Source organism: Hevea brasiliensis, chromosome 9, assembly GCF_030052815.1.
Source record: "Hevea brasiliensis isolate MT/VB/25A 57/8 chromosome 9, ASM3005281v1, whole genome shotgun sequence".
NCBI classification, from domain to species: Eukaryota; Viridiplantae; Streptophyta; class Magnoliopsida; order Malpighiales; family Euphorbiaceae; genus Hevea; species Hevea brasiliensis.
The window spans coordinates 9,687,821-9,710,926 of record NC_079501.1 but is presented as its reverse complement, the minus strand read 5'-3'; the positions used below and the strand labels follow the sequence as shown (position 1 = coordinate 9,710,926).

Here is a 23,106-nt window from a genome sequence, read left to right as displayed (position 1 = left end):
CTCTGCAAATAAGTTTCCTCAATCTCATAATCATTTATTGTTATTATTATTATGGTTTCCTAATCAATCAAAGACTATTCTTTTCCTGTCAATGGATTCATATATCCCATTCTAATTACTCAATTTTCTCTTTCTTTGTGATATTTGTTTCTTAAATTTCAATACTTTATATTACAAATGAAATATCATGAATTTAGTTGAAAAAAAAAATTATCGTCCTATTGTATTTTAATATATTAATTTTTTGAATTAATTTATTTTAAATAGTATTCAAATTCATGATTTCACATTTCAAAAGATGAATCTAACGATATTAAAATAAAATTCATTAATAAGATATCAAAATTTCAAACTTTAAAAAAATCAATTAAAAAAAATAGATAAAATTTAATTATTTTAGAATTATTTTGATTTGTAAATTTTTATAAAATTTTAATAAATTTATTTAGTGGGATTAATCAATGCATATCATGAACTAATATTGTTATGCAACGAGGAAGCCCATTCTCATCTCTAAACTAAAAACAAGTCCATGGGCATACTTGATCGCTATGTTTCAGTAGACGAGCATACTCCCCTCTCCTCCATCTTCTTCATCTTTCCCTCCTCTTCTTTCAGCAAAACTATTACCTTCTTTTTTCTCAATTAACATTACACTAATCTTAGATTTTGTCTGAAAAGAAAAATTTCAATCTTTGGGATCTTCGCCTTTTGTACTGCGGAAGAGATTCATGAAGGGCTTCTTTCGACCTTTAACTGTAAGACTCTTTTGGACTGCATATTTCAGTCTGTTGCTGGTTTATAATCTTTTTCGTGACCCATTTGTGATGATGATGATGATGGTGAGGTGGGTTTATATCGTAGAGGCTTGGAGGTCTTAGAGCCTATGCGGCATCGTTTAGTAGATCAAAGCTGCGGCTTGAAGGGGTTAAGGATGTTATTGCTGTTGCTTCTGGTAAAGGCGGCGTCGGCAAGTCCACCACTGCTGGTAGTTTTTCACTTCTTTTCTCGTTTGATAGTGGGTTTTGGTCATTGCCTTTTATGCTTGACGAATTTGCAAGATTAAACCGTTTTTTTTTTTTTTTTTTTTTTTCTCAATATCAAAAACAAAATCTATACTCATTTGATTCTATTACATTTCGTGTGGAGAAGGTAGTATTTGGATTTGGATTTGGAAGATTAATTTTTTACTGTAAGCTCTTTCTGGGAGATGTCTAAAGGAGGAGTTGAAATTAAATTAATTTGTGAGTGATCAAACTACACAAGGTTACTGAATGATTCTCTGCATGCAAATGCATGTAATAATTTATAATTTGCTATGTCAAATTGCCTTGTCTTTGTGTAGAACATCAAAAAAGCACCTGCCATTTTCCCGTTCCTTATTGCTAATGATTTTTCTCTTGTATACATACTGGTTGATTTTGCAGTTAATTTGGCTGTTGCCCTTGCTAACAAGTGCCATCTGAAAGTGGGTTTGCTTGATGCTGATGTTTATGGGCCATCTGTTCCAACGATGATGAAGATCAGCAAAAAGCCAGATGTCACTGAAGGTAATAATTCAATTCTCTGAGGTGCTTTAAAAGGTAAGTTGTTGAATGAGAGAAGTTCTCTAAATCTATATTCATCAGTTGAATCTATTCATTGTCACAGCAATAGTTTAGGACAGTAGGGAATTGGTTGAGCCACTTTTAAATCATATCCTAACTCCGGAGGATTTCATACTTAGGTATTTTCATTTTCACTACTGGCTTACATTAGCACTAATTTGATCCAAACTCTTCCTTCATCTCACTCTTCCCCCTCACCACCCCCACCACCCCCCCGCCCGGCGCGCAGCCCCCTCCCCCCTCCTCTTCCCCCCTTTTTCTTTCTTTCTTTCTCTCTTCATGTCTACCTGCATAGCAGATACAGACATTGGAGAATGGATTTATATTTCTGTAATTTCTTATACTTCTGGTGGTTCCCCTATTGGTTGAAAGTCTTTTGAATTTAACATCCACTGGGAACTTGAACTGATAGACAATCACGCCCAAAAATATTGTAAAAATTTCTATTGGCCATGACTATGCCTTCTTTAGTAACAGTTAGACAGAACTTACTACTTTTTCTTCCTCTCTGGTGCAGATGCAAAGATGATACCAATTGAAAATTATGGAGTTAGGTGTATGTCAATGGGATTTCTTGTGGAGAATGATGCCCCTATTGTGTGGAGAGGTCCCATGGTATGCCATCTCCTTCACAGTGCTTTTGCATAAGTATTGGAACATTTTTCCAGACAGTTACAATGATTTACATAAACATAATAAATTTATAATTATTTTCAAACTCTAGTAAGTAGTGCCTTTCTTCACTTATAGTGCAAAACACTGTGTTAACATTGACACTGATGAAAAATAGAGATCTATAGATAATTACTCGTGTAATATCATAGTGCTTTGCTTTTGTATAACTTTTCTACTGCTTTATTTGAGAAGTTTCGTTAACCTTTTTTCTTTTTAAAGGTGATGAGTGCTCTTGAGAAAATGCTGAGGGGAGTTGATTGGGGAAATCTTGACATACTTGTGGTGGATATGCCCCCTGGTACTGGTGATGCTCAGATAACTATGAGTCAAAATCTGCAATTATCAGGTGTTTGAATTTTGTTCTCCATCATACTTGACATTACATTCTATTAAACATACTTGAAATTGCTTCTATACAATCTTTTGTTAGCAAAAAAATTTGGGGGTTGGGAGGTGTCTAAGGATAATATTTCCATTAATGAATATATGACGTATTATTGCAAGTTCAGTGAAGGCCAAACTGGTGATAGGGAAGGAGTTAGTTTGAATGGAGTGGTACTGTCCCAAAGTAATCACTTTAAATATCTAGGCTCAGTCCTTCAAGTAGATGGGGGATGTGAGGAGGATGTTAGTCATAGGATTAAAGCCGGATGGTTGAAGTGGAGACGTGCCACGGGAGTTTTATGTGATCGTAAGATTCCCAATAAATTAAAAGGAAAATTTTACCGTACAGCCATACGACCGGCTATGTTATATGGTAGTGAGTGTTGGGCACTGAAAGAGTCGTATGCATCTAAGATAAGAGTTGCAGAGATGAGAATGTTAAGGTGGATGAGTGGCCATACTAGACTAGATAAAGTCCGTAATGAGAGTATTAGAGAAAAGGTAGGAGTGGTGCCAATTGAAGATAAGTTGAGAGAAGGGAGATTGAGGTGGTTTGGTCATGTGAAGCGTAGACATACGGAGGCTCCAGTTAGACAAGTAGAGCACATTAGGTTAGAGGATAGAAAGAAAAAAGGGGTAGACCTAAATTAACTTGGAGGAGAGTAGTACAACATGACTTAGAAGCATTAAACATTTCTGAGGATTTAACCCAAAATCGTTCAGAGTGGAAAAAGCGAATCCATATAGCCGACCCCAAATTTTTGGGATAAAGGCTTAGTTGAGTTGAGTTGAGTAGAATATATGACGTATTATATGAAGCATCATTCTGTCAATTTGATTATGAAGGTGATATTATGCCGTTACTGCTAGCCTTTTATCTGAATTTATGGTGCTACGTTCGTGTCTGTTGGCACACTATTTATATTTCTGCACTTATATTTTGTTCTTGGCCTCTTGTTTGATGATTTCCTGGACATGGCAACAGGCCTGTTCTGACACTGTAGGCTGCTGGAAATAAATTCCAATATGTTTTTCGCATCTGCAATGATTTTGGAAGACTCTGAATATATCTTTGGGGCTTTTTTATTTTGATTTTTGTGGACTCTTATTTCAGAGCAACTCTTGTAAATTTTTCTCTTTTATAATAAGTAAAAAGATTGTAATGATCACAAAATTGTTTTTCTTTTTTCCTTATGTTACACAATGCCCTATTCCTTGGGGGTATATTAACCAAAAAGGAGAAAAAAGAAAGCGGCGAGAAGATTTTAATCGTTTTTCTAATTTTATTGCCTACGAGTAACTTAGCTTCTTATATTTATGTTTGTAACTAATCATTGTTGATTTGCTGGCAGGTGCTATTATTGTCTCAACTCCACAAGATGTTGCATTAATAGATGCTCGTAGAGGAGTTAAAATGTTCTCAAAAGTTCAAGTTCCTGTATGCTGATTTCTTTTCCAAATTCTGAAAGATTTCAATTTCCTCAAATAACTTGGCTTAAATCAGAAAGATTATGCTGGATGACACATGAATGCTTGATTGGAAGTATATTGTTCTTGGTTAATTTACCCCACTAATTACTGTTACGGATAATCATTTTATATGCTTCCTGATATATATATATATATCACAAAAGAAAATAGTTTAAATTCTCGTTGTCAGAAGGCATTATGCATTGAACTAATTTGTTGGCATGCATGTTTAGACATGTGGGCATGTAGAGGTGCATGGATGTTTCTCGTCATGCATTTATTTACATGCAGAAGCAGTTTCCACATCCTAGTAAGATTACTAGAAACTGACAGGAAAATGTTCGCCCCTTTATCTTATGCTTGGCTCTCCTACTAGTCATGGAAATGGTTGAAATTTTTATTTCAAATTTTTGGCCTCTTTACTTGAAATGAAATGAAAGCTGCCATTAATAATTCTATAGGTGAACATTCTGATTGCTTTGCAGATTTTGGGATTTGTAGAGAACATGAGCTGCTTCAAGTGTCCACATTGTGGTGAACCTTCTTTCATTTTTGGGGAAGGAGGAACCCGAAAGACAGCTGCTTCAATGGGTTATAATTTTATTGGTGAGGTATGCTAAATATTTTGAGCAGCTTCAAGAATCATCTTTGTGGTGAATCTTTCATTCATGGGAAACTAGGAACTCTAATTGTTCTTGTTATTATTCTTGTTGTAAGATGCATCTTCAGTTAGGTGCATTCCAAACTCAAGCTGCCTTCATAAATATTGAAGGCAATGCAATTGAAGTGTATGAGCGAAATATGAATAGGTTAGTTTACCATGATTAAACATTAATGCGTTTCTTTTTTCAGATACCATTAGAAGTGGAGATCAGGAAAAGTGGCGATGAAGGTGTCCCAATAACAATATCATCACCTGACTCTGTAGTCTCCAAGGCATATGGCGATGCAGCACAAAATCTTGTTAAGAGACTTGAGGAATTGGCAAAGGAACAAATTCTTCAACCAGAGATTAATCTATGATGAAATGGTGCTGCTTGGTGAATGGTTGCCTTAAATATCATAAGATGGTCATGTTAACCAGTATACTTGGTCATGCTTTTGTAATTGCTCTAGGTACCAAAATTGTATGTTATGAATGCCAATTTGATTCATTTATCCTTTTCACTGTTTGAAGAAGAAATTAATGTATTCTAGGCATGATTAGATTGGAAGTACACTCAGTAGGTAGCAACTTTGATAAAGTTGAAATTGGGACTGTTTTGCACTAGATGGACTGCAAATTGCCAACTAGGGATGTAATGGTTTTGCCAAAGGATGAGTTTGTTAATCAAATATTGACCATTTGTTGTAATCGCTTCAAATGTTTAGCCACAATATGGCTCTTTCTCCCTTTTTTCCATGTGGTTATATCACTGATACTGAATTTGTAGTTAATATTGGGGACATTAATTTGATAAGTACTGAAAACTAGATTGTGATGAGTTATAGGAGAAAACCTTGTGGTTGGCCAAAAGCTGCATCTGCATGCAAGTTTGCAATATCCTTGTGGGAGCTGAAGGTGTTTGGAGGCTCCAGTCTGTCAACAAAGTAAGCAGGCTAAATGAGAATGAGATTATATATGAGAAAGTTTAACGCTAATATTCATTTCACATTTGGGGTGAACGCATATGCCGTGAGCTCTTAACTGGTTAAACATAAAACCTGAAATTCTGTGTGTATTCACTTGTTTAGCACGATGTTGATTTTGTGGTGTTGGGTTCATTTCAACAAAAGGAGTAATGCACTCTTCTTTTTCAACGGTTGGGAGGAAGAAAGGAAACTGGAATCTGTGACTTCTGGACCCGCCGCATAAACTCCTCCAACTGGATTATGATTTAGAATTTGAACCCTAATTATAATGATCAAATTTCCAAAGTGAAAAAAATTTCAATTCGTTGTCCTATGCTCAACTTGCAAGAATCCAAATCCCAACACACCTATGGCTTGCCCTTCATTTCCCAATATCTACCATCTAAACAAGTATTTATATTTAAAGAAGGGGAATTTATTTTTTAATTTTTATGGTAACTTTATAAAAAAAAAATTTATTTTGTTAATAATTATTATTAAATGAGTTATTAAAATAAAATTTAATATTAAAATATATAAAATATAAATAAAGTGAGTTAAAATTAAAATAACTATATAAAACATTTAAAGAAAAATATTTCTTTTTAAAAAAGAAATAAGGGAAAATATGACATTATCCGGCCACCCCACCTAATGAAAATGAAGAGAGATAACATATAAAAAAGATGAAGGTTGAGGAGGAGAAAAAGAAAAAGATTCCAAGAAAAAGAAGAAAAGGAGGAACATTGAAAGTTGCAGTGTCAGCTTGACCGAGGAAAAGAATCCTTCAAATATATTCATTTACATTCTGTATTTTGTATTCTTACTCTCAATTTCCTTTCCTTCCACACTCCCTTCACCTCCACTTTCTCTCTATGCATCAACTCACCATATCCCTCCATTCTCCTTCCACTCACTCTTTCCCTTCTCATGCTCACTCTTCGCTTTCCGTCTTCCCTCAATACCCTATACTAATCCTCCCCATTTCAATCCCCAACCGGCCCCATTCCAACTTCGCCTCCTCCGGAATCCAACTTTCTCTGCCCAACTACTACTCTACCTCTCTCGCCTCCCAAAACGGCCTCATTCACGGTTGGAAATTGCGCAGTCTTGGACTCAAAAACATCGATGTCGCCACCCTCGGTAATCTCTGCGTCGATATTGTTCTTAATGTTCTCAAATTGCCGCCTCGTTCGCTGGAGGCTCGCAAGGCTTATCTGGAACAGTTATCCGCTTCCCCACCTGATAAGGTCTGCTCTTTTTTTGCTTCTCCGAATTATGCTCCTATTGATTTGATCATCTTCCTTTAGTAACTTCTTCTTTTTAAGCTTTGTTTTTTGAACTAAATAATTGAATTATTTAATGTAATCGAGACTCTGTTTCAATTTTGATCCGGTTATCTTTTACAACCCAGAATGCAGAGGAAATGAAGAAGAAAATGGTGATAATATCAGAATATTAAGAATAATTAAGATATGCATGGTACAATAATTAAAGGGTTTGGATTAGATTTCATATTCTATCCACGATTTCACCCTCTGCATGGTTATTATTTTGTTTGATATATGTACAATTCTCTGATTAATAGATGCAAATATTTTAGAAAATGCAATCCTTTTATAGATCAAATGAAATATAAATACTTGTATTTCATAAAATTTTTAGTGTTCTAACCGTTTATATCAGCTGTTAATTTGTTCGGTCGATTATATGTCTTTTCGCATAGCAATACTGGGAAGCTGGTGGAAACTGCAATGTGGCCATAGCAGCTGCAAGGCTAGGACTCTCTTGTGCCACAATCGGTCATGTGGGCAATGAAATTTATGGAAATTTCCTCCTAGACGTGCTTCGTGATGAACGGATTAGCGTGGTTGGGATCAGTGAAGATATTGATGTCACTGACAGTACCTCGTATGAGACACTTTTATGCTGGGTTCTCGTGGACCCTTTGCAAAGGCATGGCTTTTGTAGGTAAATTACTCGGTCTATTTTTCCAGCCTGCGCTGAACAGCTTGTGCCCACCACGGGAATGTCGCTATTTTTGTGTATTATTGAATTCATTATTTCTTTGTCATGGTCTAACTTGTAGGATCATGAGTTTTATGTAACTTTTGTATTTTCAGTCGAGCTGATTTTAGTAATGAGCCGGCATTTAGCTGGTTGAGCAAGTTATCAGCAGAGATAAAGATGGCTATTAAACAGTCAAAGGTCCTGTTCTGTAATGGTTTTGGCTTTGATGAGCTCTCCCCCAGTTTGATGGTCTCAGTTCTAGATTATGCTGTTGAAGTTGGGACATCTGTTTTCTTTGATCCTGGACCACGTGGAAGGAGTCTTTCTACTGGAACACCTGAAGAACAAAAAACATTTCACCATTTCTTGAAGATGAGTGATGTTCTTCTTCTAACATCTGATGAGGTTTGGGCTAACATTACCTTCAGCTCCTCTCAAAATTTCACCATTCAATCTCATATCAAAACTCGTTTTTGTTTTGAAAACAACTCCAAAATTAAGAAGCTGTAGTGCAAAAGAAAACATTAACTTACTTTGTTGATTATAAGTGTTTTGGTGTTTTGTTTTTGCATTTGAGATGTTTAGAGGAAAAACTAAATTGGTTCTACTTTCATTATTGCATTATTGTTCATGACTGATGTATCAGTGCTGCAACATTGTACCGTCCAGGGGAGGGGCACGTGAAATGGAAAAATGATTTCTAGCCCATTGTTAGCCTAGAACAGAATTATAACTGAACAACTACACACCACCAATGTGGTAGTAGATTAACTAGAGTTGCTGCCACATATTTGTTATCATATATTATTTTATCATGTTCATTTAACTCTCCCTTCACTACTTTAGAAATGCTCCCATCTGCAAATTTTGAATTGACAAGTAGTTTTCTTGCTGTTGATCGGACTTAGTTCATTACTTCATTTTAATTAATCTCCCAGGCTGAGTCTTTGACTGGCATAGGAGACTCACTGTTAGCAGGGCAGGAGTTGCTTAGGAGTGGCATTCGTACGAAATGGGTGATTGTGAAGATGGGTTATAGGGGTTCAATTCTAGTCACCATGTCAAGTATTTCTTGTGCACCTGCATTCAAGGTATGATGTTTCTATAATTGTCCTTTTACTTGTTTGAAGTAATAATTCTATTCTGTATGAGCCATTTTGTTATAGTGTGTTAATGAGGATGTTATTTTTGAATGTGTTCTTCGTGTTTAATTCAAGCCATGCTGCATACATGTTGCTTGCATGACATCACCAAAGGCATTTTAGTTACAAAACTTCAAAAAGAAAGCACAAGAGTATTGCGTGCTTTGAATTTGCTTCTTCCCTACTTTTTCTTTCTGTAGTTTTTCTTCCCTTTCTTAACCTGTTTTTGCATAAAACTTCCAGATTTAGCTTTTATATTAATGCAAAGGGCACCTTCCTTTACTTTCTTTTAATTTAATTTTGCTCTCCATCATTAAATATCAGAAAGTTAAAATAGAAATTAATTGGTATTTTGTCATGTGCTCAGGTGGATGTCATTGACACTGTTGGGTGTGGAGATAGTTTTGTAGCCGCTATTGCATATGGTTTCATACATAACATGCCTTTGGTAAATACGTTAACAATTGCAAATGCAGTGGGTGCTGCAACTGCCATGGGTTGTGGAGCTGGTCGAAATGTAGCAACCTTGGAGAAAGTAATAGAACTCGTGAGAGCATCAAATCTCAATGAGGATGATGAGTTTTGGAATGAACTCGTAAATAATTTGGATGCTCAGGAAGTTACATTTCTTTCCAAAATGGTCATTAATGGAAGCAACGGTCGGCTGAATCGTGTTGCCTTACAAAAGGTGGTCTCTGAGTTGCTGCCTAAGCTCAAGTCTGCACAAGTAGAGGGAAAAGTACCTTTTTGATAGATATGATGGAAAGTAGGCATATAGCAATGAATTTGCTCATGGTTTTGGTGCCTGATTCTAGTGGCAGATGTGCTGGCATCAATTAAGGCCTGGACTCAGGCAATTAACCTATGTTAAACTCATCATTTGTGGAAAAAGGATGAGATACTGAGCAAAGCTTTGTTCTGCTGAAGAGTTAGCATTAGCAAGCTCCTTCCTTCTATTTATCTCCCTCTCTTACTGAGCATATTTTTAAATGATTGTTCAGCAATGGTGATTTGGTACCCCAATGAACGCCTTTTCGTTTTCTGAATTGGGGTTCTGCAGGCAAATTTTCTGCATTCTTATGCCCATGTGAAGCTGCATTTTTTTTTCCTCCAACCACTAGGACATTATACCTGTCTAGCAGGTGTCTAAAATCCTTTGATATGACATCTTTATTGTATTGTTTTTGCTACTAGGTTTTTGAAATTGCAAGTATGAAAGTTGTATGACTCGTTCTCTTGAATTCCTGAAGCATATTGAAGAGATCAGGAAAACATTAAAGAATTATTTCATCTCCTTTGAGCTTCTTTCTCTTGGTATGTTTCAAAAGAATCTTATTTGTGAAATGGAAAACCCCTCCAAATTATTTCTAGGCAAGAAATTTTCATGATTTATGATTTTATTATTAATAAAAAATGTTAGCTAAGTTATATGTAAGATAATTTTTATTCAACTAAATTTAAGTTGTGTGTGTCACAAGAGTTTTGCGGTTGCCGGACGATTCTCACCGAAGTGAAAAAAGTGAGGAGTGCCACTTTAATTTTGAGAGAAATTAAAGGAAATTATTTGTAAGAATAAAAATTTATAAAATCACTTCTAAAACAGAGATTCTAGGTTCGGGATCCGTGTACGTGTGGGAAAGTTATTAGGTACTCTACCTCGTCCCTCAATGAGGGCAAGCAGATTTAAAGATGTGCTCTTTATAATTTAAGATTGATAATTTTGGGGTTAGTATTATGATGTTGGTCTCTGTTGTTGATGAGAGGAACATTTGATATTTCACTATTTTGGATTCCCCAGGAACACAAGTATATGGGATGACCTTTTAATGAATTGATGTTGTGTTCGTTTAATTTGTTATGTATTTGTTAAGTTCCTCCCTCATCGAATTAGGACTCTAATTCCGAAGAGTTGTTATTTGGTCCCTAAAGATTCATAACGAGTGAGGATGACTCTCGAATCACACATTATGTACCTCATCGTTGGCATTCAAATAACTGAGGGTACGGTGTGTGTAAAGGATACTTTGAGAACTGATATGGGTATAGATTTTAATTCCTTTTTAATTAGGACTCTAATTCAAAAGGATGTATTAATTAAAACCTAGAGAATTTCCTTTATTAATGAGGACTTTCAGTTAATAGAGGAAGGTCTCATCATTGGCATAATTACCAGTGAAACCTTTGCCCATATCGTTTCATCTTAAAATAATTTAATATTTTTGGAACTTCGATATTTTGATTAAGCCGAACTGAAGGAAGAACTCTACCTTAATAATATAAATATGAGGGCCTTGAGGAGAACTCTCTATCGGGCCTCAATATAAAATTCGGGATTCTTTGGAAGGACTCTCCCGCAGACCCATTGCTTAGAATATATGATGAATTTTATAATGAAAGTATCAGGGCTAGAAAGGAAAGAACTCTCTTCCGATCTCTCCTAATTTATACAAAACATCTTTATTAGAATTTTGGCCAAGAGAATTCAGGAAAGGACTCTCTTCCGGTCTCTTAAAACATTTTATTAGAACTTCGGCTAAGAGAATTCAGGAAAGGATTCTCTCCCGATCTCTTAAAACATTTTTATTATAATTTTGGCTAAGAGAATTCAGGAAATAACTCTATCCCGATCTCTTAAAATATTTTTTATTAGAACTTTAGCTAAGAGAATTCAGGAAAAGACTCTCTTCCGATCTCTTAAAATATTTTTATTATAATTTTGGCTAAGAGAATTCAGGAAATGACTCTCTCCCGATCGCTTAAAGTATTTTTATTAGAACTTTAGCCAAGAGAATTCAGGTAAGGACACTCCCCCGATTTCTTGAAATATTTCTATTATAATTTTGGCTAAGAGAATTCAGGAAAGGATTCTCTGCCAATTTCTTAAAATATTTTTATTAAAACTTTAGACAAAAGAATTCAGGTAAGGACTTTCTCCCGATCTCTTAAAATATTTTTTATTAGAATTTTGGCTAAGAGAATTCAGGAAATGACTCTCTCCCGATCTCTTAAAATAATTTAGAACTTTTGGCTAAGAGAATTCAGGAAAAAACTGTCTCCCGATCTCTTTTGGTTAAGAACTCAGGAAATGACTCTCTCCTGGTCTTTTTGATATAGTATCAGACACTTTATAAAAGGTTAAGTTACAGGAATTCCAGGAAAGGGCTCTCTCTTGATCCCCCTGATTCGTTAAAGGTGAATTCTAAAGGTTTCGAACGTGGAACCAAACTCTTTTCAACCTTACTTCAAAACTAGAACGAAGGCATAGTGTGCATCACTTCTCACTTTTCATATTATCTAAACTTTCTTAGTTTCCGATCTCATGATTTAATGTCCGAACTCTACTCGGCTTATTTCAACTCATTTTTAGATTTCCTATCTCGTAGTTTGCTTGTCCAAGCTAATCTCGGCTCCTGATCTCATCCTTACTTTTCCAAGCTAGTTTAAGTAGTTGACCTCTCAATTTATCCGAACTTTGCCTAATCATTTTCTTTCATCCAGATCAAGAATCTCCACATCATCATTTCCATCCGTACTCCTTATGATACTTACGGAATATCAGTGACTCGAACTGTCATTTCTCACACGAAATAATATAAGGAAATTAAGAATAACGCAAAGATAAAAGTAAAACTCGCGAATCGTCACAAAAAAAAAAAAACAAAAGTTATATTTGTGGGATAAGTTGAATTTGATGTAAACTTATTCTGAAGATTCGGTATGACATAGAATCTCAAAGATACTCATGTCATGAATATAGGCTAGTGATACTTTGAGAATGATAAGTTAAACGCTTACCTGCAGAGAGCTGTAATAATGGATGAGCTGATACCAATGTCCTTGCGAATCTGGAGCTGCTAAAATTGAAACAGTTTGGTGACTCTGAGGTGCCGAAGGTGATGAAAGCACGATCCTATTAACGAACTTGTAATTGATCCATGGTTTGTCTCATGTGTTGCATTTCTTCCTCCAATTTGTTATTCATCTTACTTTGTTCAGCAAAAAATTTCTCAATCATGCTTTCCAAGGTTGGCTTCGGTTCATGAGGTGGAAGGGATTGTTGTGCTCTTGCTTGATATCCCTGTTGTGGCTGCCTTGTGGGCTGAAATTGAGGGTGAACTTGAGGCCTATTTTGCTGCACACATGCTGGTTATGAGCATAATTTGAGCTTTGGCCTTGTTGAGCAAAAGTTGCTTGTGGTCTCCATGTTGAGTTGTTCATTAGAGTAAGAATTTCCCATAGGTTTTGTTGATAACCTCCTGCATAAGCAGCTTGCTCTTGCAAATAATCATCACCATAAGAAGAATAATCAACTCCACAACTTTGAGTTCCATTCGTGAAGGCAACTTGTTGCAGTTGTAGGAGTTGAGGTTGTTGCCTTTGTGCAAAAATCACTAAGTTTGAGTCAATCGATCAAATCTTGCATTCATGTAGCTAATCGAGTCAAGTTCATAAATCCCACCTTCTTTGGCTCAAGTGCTCTAGGATTTCCCCACAAATGGGTATTATGAGCAATCTTCTAATAAATCATAGCATTCTTCACTTGTCATTCTCATGAAATCTCCTCCGCTTGTGAATCAATGGTGTTTCTTATGGTCGGAGTAACTCGTGTAGAAATTCGAACAATCATCCATTTGGTATTTCATGATGAGGACATTGCCTTTCAAGCTCCTTAAATCTCATCCAAGATTCATACAAAGTTTCATCATCTCTTGTTTAAAAGCTACCATCAAATTCCTCAATGAGTGGTTTTCCTGTGGGAAAATTGAGACAGAAAAGCTTGAGATACCTGCTCCCAAGTAGCTATAATAGCTTGTGGAAGTGAGTCATACCACTCCAATCTGAACTCAAGAGAGAATGGAAATAAGGTGAGCCGAATAACTTCATCTGAAACTCCAGTTGTCTTTGTGTACCACATATCATTAAAAATTTCTTCAAATGAGAATGAGGATTTTCAAGTGGACTACCTCCAAATTGTGAATTCTGAACCATTTGAATGAGACCAGTTTTTAATTCAAATTGATTAGCTCCAATAATAGGTCTGTTATCTCTCACATCAGTACATCTAGGAAAAACATAGTCTAACATGGATCTTCTTTGAGGATCATTTTGATTAACCACAGCATTTTTCCCGTTTTGCTCATCTCCTCCATTGTTTCCACCAATAGCTCTATTTTGATTCTCCATATTTTCAATTGTCTCCTCTTGCTCAAATCTTTGTTGTTTTTCTTTTCTCGCTTTTCTTCTCTCTTGTATTCCTTTTTGTTAGCTCGTAATTTTTCAATTTCAGGATTGAACAACAATCAAAGGTCGCTGCTTTTCGATCGTCTCATAAACAAGAAAAGTACCTGAAAAACACAAGGAACAATAGTGAAAATAAAAGAAAATAAAAATTCTAATTAGCTTAAAACAATTAAAATCCAACTTAAAAACAAACAATTCCCCGGCAACGGCGCCAAAAACTTGATAACTGTTGTGTATATCCGCAAGTGCACGGGTCACAGTAGTATAGTTTTAAAAAAAATGATATCGATCCCACAGGGAATTGTGCTTAAATTGGAAATAAAAGTATAAGCTAATTAGAATGACAAAAATTAAAGATGTAAAATGAAATTTTAAATTAAGACAAAAATTAAAGATGTAAAATGAAATTTGGAATTAAAATTGGTATTTGAGAAATTAAAACTAAATCAATCAATTAACTAAAATTAATTAAACTAGATTACCAAAAATTAATTTGAAATTTCTATTTATGAAATTTGAGAGGAATTAAATCTAAATTCAATAAAAATAAAAATAAAGTGATTCTAGAGATTGGATTTAAATTGGATTTAAATTTAAATTGGATTTAAATTGAAATTGCTATTTAAATGATTTGGAGGATTTAAATCTAAATTCAATGAAAATTAAATTGATTCTAGAGATTGGATTTTCAATATTGTTTGCATGTGGTTTATCCTTAATTTAGCCAAACACATGAGAATTGCAATTTTGAGGGAAATCAATTCTTAAATTTTTGAAACCTTTTTCAAGCATCTCAAAGTTGGTTTTCATTAAATCAAACCCTGTTTTCACGGTATTTCAAATCTAACAAAAACCCAATTAATGCTCTAATTGATTTTTGGAAAGTTCCCCTTAATCTTCTTAGCTTATTTCTAACACCAAGAAAATAAAGTTTATTGCAAGATTATCCATCCCCAATATTCACTTTTCAGTCCATCTATTAAGGATTAAAACTTAACTTAATGAGGGCCCATTCATCAAGCAAGGCAATAAGCACACAAGCAATAAATCAAAATATAACAATCTTCATTTAAATGGCCAAATCAGTTCAAAACCACAAAACAAATCAATATTTACAAACCCATCTCTAGAATCTCAATCAACTACTCACAAATCATTGTTTAAAAACAAACCCAAATGAAGAAATGAAGAAATAATGGAAATGTAAGCTAAAGGGGTAGAAAAACCCAGCAAATTTGCAGCAGATTCTGCTGCACAAAAGTGCAGAAAACGTGATCTGCAGCTGCTGGAAAAAGAATGCAGAAAGTGCTCCTCCTTCTCTCTTTCTAACTTTTCCGAATTTGCCTCCCTTGATCTCTATATCCAGATAATGATAAAATAAGGCTTTATATAGGCTAAGGGTCCGCCCTAGAATGGGTAAAAGGGGGAAGGTTCCAGAGAAAGTGAGGTAAAAAGCTGGAGTAACGGAAATGCCACGTCAATTATTTCCAGTAAAAATGACACAAGCCGAGTCAGTTGTGTCGCGGGTTGTGTTGCTCTCGGCGTGAATATCTGACGATCGACACAACCTGCGACATAAGCTAATTCTTTGCCAGCAGTTGTGTCGCTCTACCATTTTACTCAACTTCAAAATTTTTGCAATTCGACTTTAATCTCCTCCAATTGGCTACTCTGATCAAAATACATCAAATTTCTCCAAATTTACCCTACAAAACAAATAAATTCCAAAAATTAAACTAAGAAGTGTGAAAATTATAAAATTGACTAAATATATACTATTATCTATAATAATAGCTATGAACAAGGGTAAATTATGTGCAAAAATTACACCTAAATGATGATATAAAATGCATGTATCATCTTTGCCGGGCTAAAAAGCTTGAGCCCACGGTGAAGGTTTTTATTGAATTACATAGGCTCGCTCAGCGAAAAGATGACGAATATTGGTTTTTCCAAGCCAAGCTGAACTGCGGGAGAAGCAAGAATCCAAATGGTTTTGAGGACATTCCATGTAGCTGGCAGTATTTAGTTCCTAAAGTATCGAAGAAGATCACCCTAAATAAAGACGAGGACGCCATGGTGAAGGAGTTGAAGGATCAGGCGACTACTCATAAGTATTCATGTTTGGATGTGGTTATAGCCGAACTAAAATGTTGGATGATGCCGGTGATCACCCATGAGGACTATGAGCTGCAACTCTTTGACCTCGGCCCTGGGATCGGTATAATCTAGAACCTTAGTCTCTTTACCTTAGTGAACTCACTAACTTATTCTTTGTGCAGGTATGGCGGGAGGTGAGACTGCAAAGGAAAGTCGTAAGCGAAAGAGGGAGCTCACCGGGAAAGTATGAGAGATGAAAGAAGCTGCTACTGCTGCCTAAACACCGAGACGGGACTTGGTAGAAGTACCGAGCTCTCCGTTCTGACCCCCAGAGCAGCCAACCTTGGAGGTAGAGGTCATTCCTTCTCTGCCTCGATAGGCTGAACCTCTACCTCCTCCAGTCTCTTCAAGTACAGAAGGGGGGTCTTCCGGGCCAGCCGTTAGGACACTCTCCCGAGGAGCTCAGGTCCTCCTTCAGTCTCTGAAAAGGAATCGCTTAGTTCGGAGCAATCCTGATCTGGCTAAGGTATTAGGCGCTACCATATGTTTTCAAGAAGATTGGAATAGGATGGCCCAGGATAGCTGTCACACCTTACCTCTCTGTAAGGCATAACATGATCCCGTAGTATACTTAATGAATTACCGACTTCGTCTACCGATAATCCATTAAATACACTACAAGGGATTTTAAAATAATTTTCTTGCTTTTTGAAAGTGGTGATCTTTTCTAGCAGGTATTAAAAACATTTACTTGAAGTTTAAAGATTTAATAAAATTTTTGTCCATTTTTATTTTTCCATAAATTTTGGAAAAATTTCGGCAGAGTGCCGGCTGTATTTGAGAAAATCGAAAATTTTAACCTGTAGAAAACACTTCCAATATAACACTTCATCAAATCTCAACCACCATTTCAACTCAAATCGACACAAATTAGCTCAACTCCCATAATTCAAATCAAAATTTTACAACTCAAAATTTCAATTCAAATATTTTCGAAAATAGTAATAATTAGTTTCATACATATTTCATTAAAGAAAAATTAAGTTACATTCATCAGTCCAGAAATTTCATCTGAAAATCCAAAATAATAATATTACAAAATTTGTACAACTGCTCATGACCAATTTACAAATGTACATACAGTTAATTACATCAAAATAAACATGTACAATTAGGTTATAAGATTATACCCGACAAAAGGTCCAGAAGTAGCTCTGAAATCCTTAGCAACTCACTTCGCTGTTCTACTAGTCTCTCTATCTGAGACAGCAATGAAAAGCTATCGCTGAGTACAATGATTCAGTGGTGCACAACATAACAGAAATACAATTTTATGTGTAAATCAAATCACATTTATTCAATTATGGTACTGAAAAGGAAAAGCAGATACAAAACACAATTTATACTTTTAGTCAAACATTCTCATTTCGGAAGTCACAAAATAATTTCATAAAAACACACAGTTATATCATACCATCAGTACAATGTTCATCTCAATAGCCAGAGACTTATGAGGAATCTCAAGGCTAGCTAGCTCAATCTATGGGTACCCATTCAATTTCTTCTTCAACTGGCACACACCTCAACACTTCAGCTAGAGAAGGAATCAAAATTCAAAACTAATTCCTCCCACTAGGCATGCTAGTGAGGCATTCAGATATATGGTCATGACACTGTGGTTTCAAAACTATCTTAACATTTTACTAAACATTTATTAACAATTCAAACACATACAATTGCATTTCCAACAATTTAGGTCAAAAACATAATATTCATTTCAGTAACAAATTTGCAATAAAGATAAATCATAATTTATTCATCAAAACAAATTGTCAAAGAGAATTTTCAGAAAAATTTTATGTTGTGCACAAACCTTGTGCGAGTGACCTCTAAGCCTTGACTCGATGTCTCAGGTTCTTTCATGGTATTTTTTTCAACTGAAATATAAAATTTCACAGTGTTTCAGTATCACAACTTATAATAAATCCAATAAAAAATTCACATCTATTTATTTTTAGCTCTAATACACTTAAATTAACGTTCTTTAAAATTTGCATTTTGGGGTTACTATTCATGCACTATTCATGGCAAAACGTTGACTTTCTTATGCTTAATAGGTATGAGAATTTCAATTATATCCACATACCACATTTTGGTTACCAAATTTGTTGGTTTCAGTTGTCCCTTCAATTTTTAGGTCTCCTAAGTACAATTTCAAAATTTCAGATTTTGTGTACTGTTTTGCACTGTTCCATTAGTCTTGTTGCTGTGAGAACTTGGCTAAGTGTTCTTCATAGAAGTTGTTCCTTATTGTCTTAGCTTTAATCCTTTTTTTGAATCACTCCATTCGAAATTTTGTAGCCTAAGATATGGTCATTTGAACATGGCTGGTCGGATTGGTCTAACCTAGATTTCTGGGCACCTAATTTGGTTCTGGTAGTTTTGGACCACTAACTTTATATGGCAAAATGACTGAGTTATGGGCAGAATTTGGGTTGGTGTTCATTATGAAAGTTGCAGTGCTATGTCATGCCTTTCCAATGCCATAAAAATCAGGTCATTTGGACCTGTATAGCCCAAGTTATGGCTAAATGAACAAATTGGTCATTTTGGTACAGTGGCAGTGCACTACACCCGGGTTTGACCTAATTGTTTACTATCCTAATGTCATTTTTTGGGCATGGTTCCTAAATGAAAAATGTGTCATTATGTGTCTATTTTCATTCCCAATTGGCCTCACACCAATTTGGTTGGTAAATTTTCAGTTTTAGTCCCTGAAAGAGACCTAGGTCAAGCTGCCAGAATAGTGACCCTAACCAATCCGAATTGCACTTGGTTTCTACCAATTCAAACATACCACAAATGGTTCCAATTGACCATTTATCACTTCAATTAGGGTCATTTGCACCAATTGACCATTTCCTTAATTTTTCCCCAATCTTCAAAATGTTTAAGAGCCCTAATTTCACAATTATGAAATCTAATGCAATTAAAGTATATATTCATTGTCTACATGCTTAATTCACTTCAATTAGCCATTTAATTTCATCAAACTCATGCACTACTAACTCCCTTAATTTCTTTCCAAAAATCCCCTTTGGTCCCTCATAATGGTTTTCTTTAAATTTTAAGTTAAAATCTAAGTTAATTGAACTAAAAAATAAGTGTTAAACAAAAAGTTTCAATTCAAACTACTAACCATTCTTTGATTTTTACTTCTTCACTTTCTTCTCTTTTCTTCTTTTCTTTCCTTCTTCAAATGCCTTCTCAAGTGAAGATAGCAAGCTTTTATGTAATAATTTTAGGGAATTTATGTTTAGTTGGGTGGAATTCAAGCTTGAGTTCATGCTTTAATGGAGATTGCACATGGAGGTGAGAGAGAAAGTAAGGGGCTGCCGAAACTTGTGGGGAGAGAAGAGAGTGAATTTTTGTTTTAATTTTTATGTATAAGTCAATTTCACTTAGTAAAAAATTGTAGGAAATTTAAATTTGAATTATGAGGTCATATATATGAGGTAAAGTGATATAATAAAAGCTTTTCTTTTCTTTTTTTTCTTTTTTTCATTTATTTTTCCTTATTTCTTTAATTTAATTCTCAGCTCTGAAATTTTTGTTTCTCCAATTTTATTGGAAAATTAGGTCAGGAGTCAGCTCTAGGGGTAAATTGACCAAATTGGCCCTCGCTGGTTTGATCCGATTTGTTAGTTATTCAATATTTCTTTCGGATCCCTGACCTAATTATTTGACCTACTTAACAATTCTTTTCTGTGATTTTCTCTTTTTCACTATGTTCGCCATAGTCCTAAGGATCGCGACGTCATATTTTTTGGTTCAAAATTCGAATTACGATGGCCTTCGCAGTCACTTTCCGGGAAGGTCACCCATCGCTGTGACTCTCGGCTCATTTAATCTTTTATGTTATGTTTTTCTTATTTATACTTAACTATCTGGCAATCACTAATTATTTGCGTTTAGGGCTTATCTAGGTGTCTTAGGTGTGATTCTAATCTCCTTAATTGTCCGGACCGACACCGGTCATCGAAACAGTGAAATATACCAGGCTATGCATATAAGGATGTTACAATTCTCTCCCTCTTTAAAATAAATTTCGTCTCAAAATTTTTACCTGGTATTAGTCTCTGAACAATTGTGGGTGCTGCCTCCTCATGTCCTCCTCACATTCCCAAGTAGCTTCTTGGCCTGAATGATGGTTCCACAACACTTTTACCAACGGTATGTGCTTGTTCCGTAACTGCTTCACCTCATAAGCCAGAATCTCTATGGGTTCTTCCTCATATGTGAGGTCTGGATTCACTTCAATTTCTTCCACTGGTAACACATGAAAATGGTCAGATCTGTACCTCCTTAACATAGACACATGGAAGACATTATGTATCTTCTCCAACTCTAGAGGTAGTGCCAAACGGCATGCCAAAGGACCCACTCTCTCCAGAACCTCATATGGCCCGATGAAACCTTGAGGAAAAACCTCGTAATTTTCCCTTTCTGCCAAATATCGTAATTTTCTTCCAAGGAAAAACCTTGAGGAATACTTTCTCACCCACTGTATACTCAATATCCCTTTTCTTCAGATCAATATAAGACTTCTGACGGTCTAATGCAGCTTTGAGTTGATCTCTGATTAATCTGATTTTCTCTTTAGTCTGCTAAATAATTTTGGGCCCAATCATCTTTCTTTCACCCACTTCATCCCAACACAGGGGAGTTCTGTACTTCCTACCATATAAAGCTTTATATAGAGGCATCCCAATGCTTGATTGGTAGCTGTTGTTATAAGCAAACTCAATCAGAGGCAAGTGTGTGTCCCAACTGCCCTCAAACTCAATCACACAAGCCCGTAGCATGTCTTCCAAGATCTGAATTACCCTCTCAGATTGGCCATCTGTCTGTGGGTGGAATACCGTGCTGAAGTTCAATCTAGTTCCTAGGGCTCTCTCTAAAGACTACCCCAGAATCTAGAAGTGAACCTAGGATCTCCGTCTGACACAATCGATATTGGCACCCCATGTAGTTTCACAATCTCATCTATGTACAATTTGGCCAATCTTTCTAGGCTATAGTCCTTTCAGACTAGCAGAAAGTGAGCAGATTTGGTCAATTTATCAATAATGACCCATACTGCATCATGACTCTTTTGTGTCCTCGGAAGTCCCATCACAAAATCCATAGTTATTCGTTCCTATTTCCATTCAGGCACTGGTAATGGATGTGACAAACCAGCTGATACTTGATGTTCTGCCTTTACTTGCTAACAAGTTAGGCATTTGGAGACAAAATCGGCTACATCTCTTTTCATACCCATCCACCAGTAATGTTCTTTCAGTCCTCTATACATTTTAGTACCACCAGGGTGCATAGTAAAAGGAGATTCATGTGCTTCCTTCATAATGATTTGTCTCAAGTCAACTTCATTTCGAATGCACATTCTACCCTGGTGTAGCAGTAGACCATCTTCTCGCACTGAGAATTCAGGTTTCTTGCCCTGCCGGACTTCTTCCAGTAGTTTCTGATATCTTTCATCATTCTGAGCAGCCATTCTGATCTGATCAATCAACACTGGTTGTACATGCCATGCAACTATTGTCTGCCCCTCATTATTAATCTCTAAGCGGGCATGCAATGCTCTCAAATCATGTACCATAGATAAAGGAGAAACTCTCAGACTTATCATAGTTTTGCTATTTAAGGCGTCAGCCACCACATTAGATTTCCCTGGCTGATAGTCTATCAGACAATCATAGTCTTTTATCAACTCTAACCATCTCCTCTATCTCAAATTCAACTCTTTCTGAGTGCTCAAATACTTCAAACTCTTATGATCTGTGTAGATGTAACACTTCTCCCCATATAAGTAGTGTCTCCAGATCTTAAGAGCAAATACAATAGCTGCAAGCTCCAAGTCATGTGTCGGATAGTTCCTCTCAAGCGGTTTCAGCTGGCGTGATGCATATGCAATGATATTTTGATCTTGCATTAATACACAGCCTAACCCATTATGAGAAGCATCATTATAAACTGTGTATTCTTTACCCGGTATAGGTAAAGTAAGGACTGGAGCTTCAGTCAAACATTTTTTTAACTCATCAAAACTCTGCTGACATTTATCCGTCCATTGAAATTTCACATCTTTTCGAAGTAGCTTGGTCAATGGAGATGCCAATATGGAGAATCCTTTTACAAAATGGCAGTAGTATCCAGCTAGACCTAGAAAACTGTGAATCTCTGTGACATGTCTGGGTGGCTTCCAATTAAGGATAGCTTCTATTTTACTTGGATCTATCTTGATGCCTTCTACTGATACTATGTGCCCTAAGAAGGATATTTCCTTCAGCTAAAATTCACACTTTGACAATTTTGCATATAGTTGTTTCTCCCTCAAAGTCTGTAGCACAATTCACAGATGTCGATCATGCTCCTCTACACTCCTCGAATAAACTAATATGTCGTCGATAAATACCACCACAAACTGATCGAGGTGTGGTCTGAAAATAATGTTCATCAGATCCATAAAAGCAGCTGGATCATTGGTTAACCCGAATGGCATGACCAAAAACTCATAATGGCCATATCGAGTTCTGAAAGCAGTTTTAGGGATACTCTGCTCTTGTACTTTCAACTGATAATAATCCGATCTCAGGTCAATTTTGGAGAACACAACTGCACCCTTTAACTGATCAAATAAGTCATCAATGCAGGGCAATGGGTATCTATTCTTTATTGTCACCTTATTCAACTGCTGGTAGTCAATACATAAGCAGAGAGTGCCATCCTTCTTCTTAACAAACAACACTGGCACTCCTCAAGGTGACATACTAGGGCGAATAAAGCCCTTATCAAGCAGCTCT

General features: G+C 35.9%; 2 protein-coding genes and 1 non-coding gene across 3 annotated transcripts; all 3 read left to right on the top strand.

Moving 5' to 3' along the window:
- The first annotated feature begins 731 nt into the window (after positions 1-731).
- On the top strand, positions 732-5,406 carry LOC131182798 (iron-sulfur protein required for NADH dehydrogenase, mitochondrial-like). The gene is made up of 8 exons (XM_058152110.1): positions 732-758; positions 865-988; positions 1,428-1,550; positions 2,125-2,222; positions 2,502-2,628; positions 4,019-4,104; positions 4,622-4,747; positions 4,989-5,406. The coding sequence occupies exons 1-8, from the start codon at positions 732-734 to the stop codon at positions 5,157-5,159; spliced, it is 882 nt and encodes a 293-aa protein (XP_058008093.1). The 3' UTR covers positions 5,160-5,406.
- A 1,216-nt stretch (positions 5,407-6,622) lies between these two features.
- On the top strand, positions 6,623-10,193 carry LOC110662300 (fructokinase-1). The gene is made up of 5 exons (XM_021821231.2): positions 6,623-6,997; positions 7,474-7,718; positions 7,871-8,162; positions 8,696-8,848; positions 9,267-10,193. Exons 1-5 carry the CDS (start codon positions 6,623-6,625, stop codon positions 9,648-9,650), a joined length of 1,449 nt encoding a protein of 482 aa, XP_021676923.2. The 3' UTR covers positions 9,651-10,193.
- Positions 10,194-13,535: 3,342 nt separating this feature from the next.
- Positions 13,536-13,641, top strand: LOC131183583 (small nucleolar RNA R71). Its single transcript, XR_009151627.1, has one exon. It is a non-coding gene; the product is annotated as a small nucleolar RNA R71 (small nucleolar RNA).
- Positions 13,642-23,106: the final 9,465 nt, after the last annotated feature.

Coding starts and splice junctions, on each gene's coding strand:
- LOC131182798 (XM_058152110.1), top strand. CDS start 732: ATGAAGGGCTTCTTTCGACCTTTAACT. Junction 989..1,427: donor CGGCAAGTCCACCACTGCTG/GTAGTTTTTCAC, acceptor TTGATTTTGCAG/TTAATTTGGCTGTTGCCCTT. Junction 1,551..2,124: donor AAAGCCAGATGTCACTGAAG/GTAATAATTCAA, acceptor TCTCTGGTGCAG/ATGCAAAGATGATACCAATT.
- LOC110662300 (XM_021821231.2), top strand. CDS start 6,623: ATGCATCAACTCACCATATCCCTCCATTCTCCTTCCACTCACTCTTTC. Junction 8,163..8,695: donor TTCTTCTAACATCTGATGAG/GTTTGGGCTAAC, acceptor TTAATCTCCCAG/GCTGAGTCTTTGACTGGCAT. Junction 8,849..9,266: donor CTTGTGCACCTGCATTCAAG/GTATGATGTTTC, acceptor TCATGTGCTCAG/GTGGATGTCATTGACACTGT.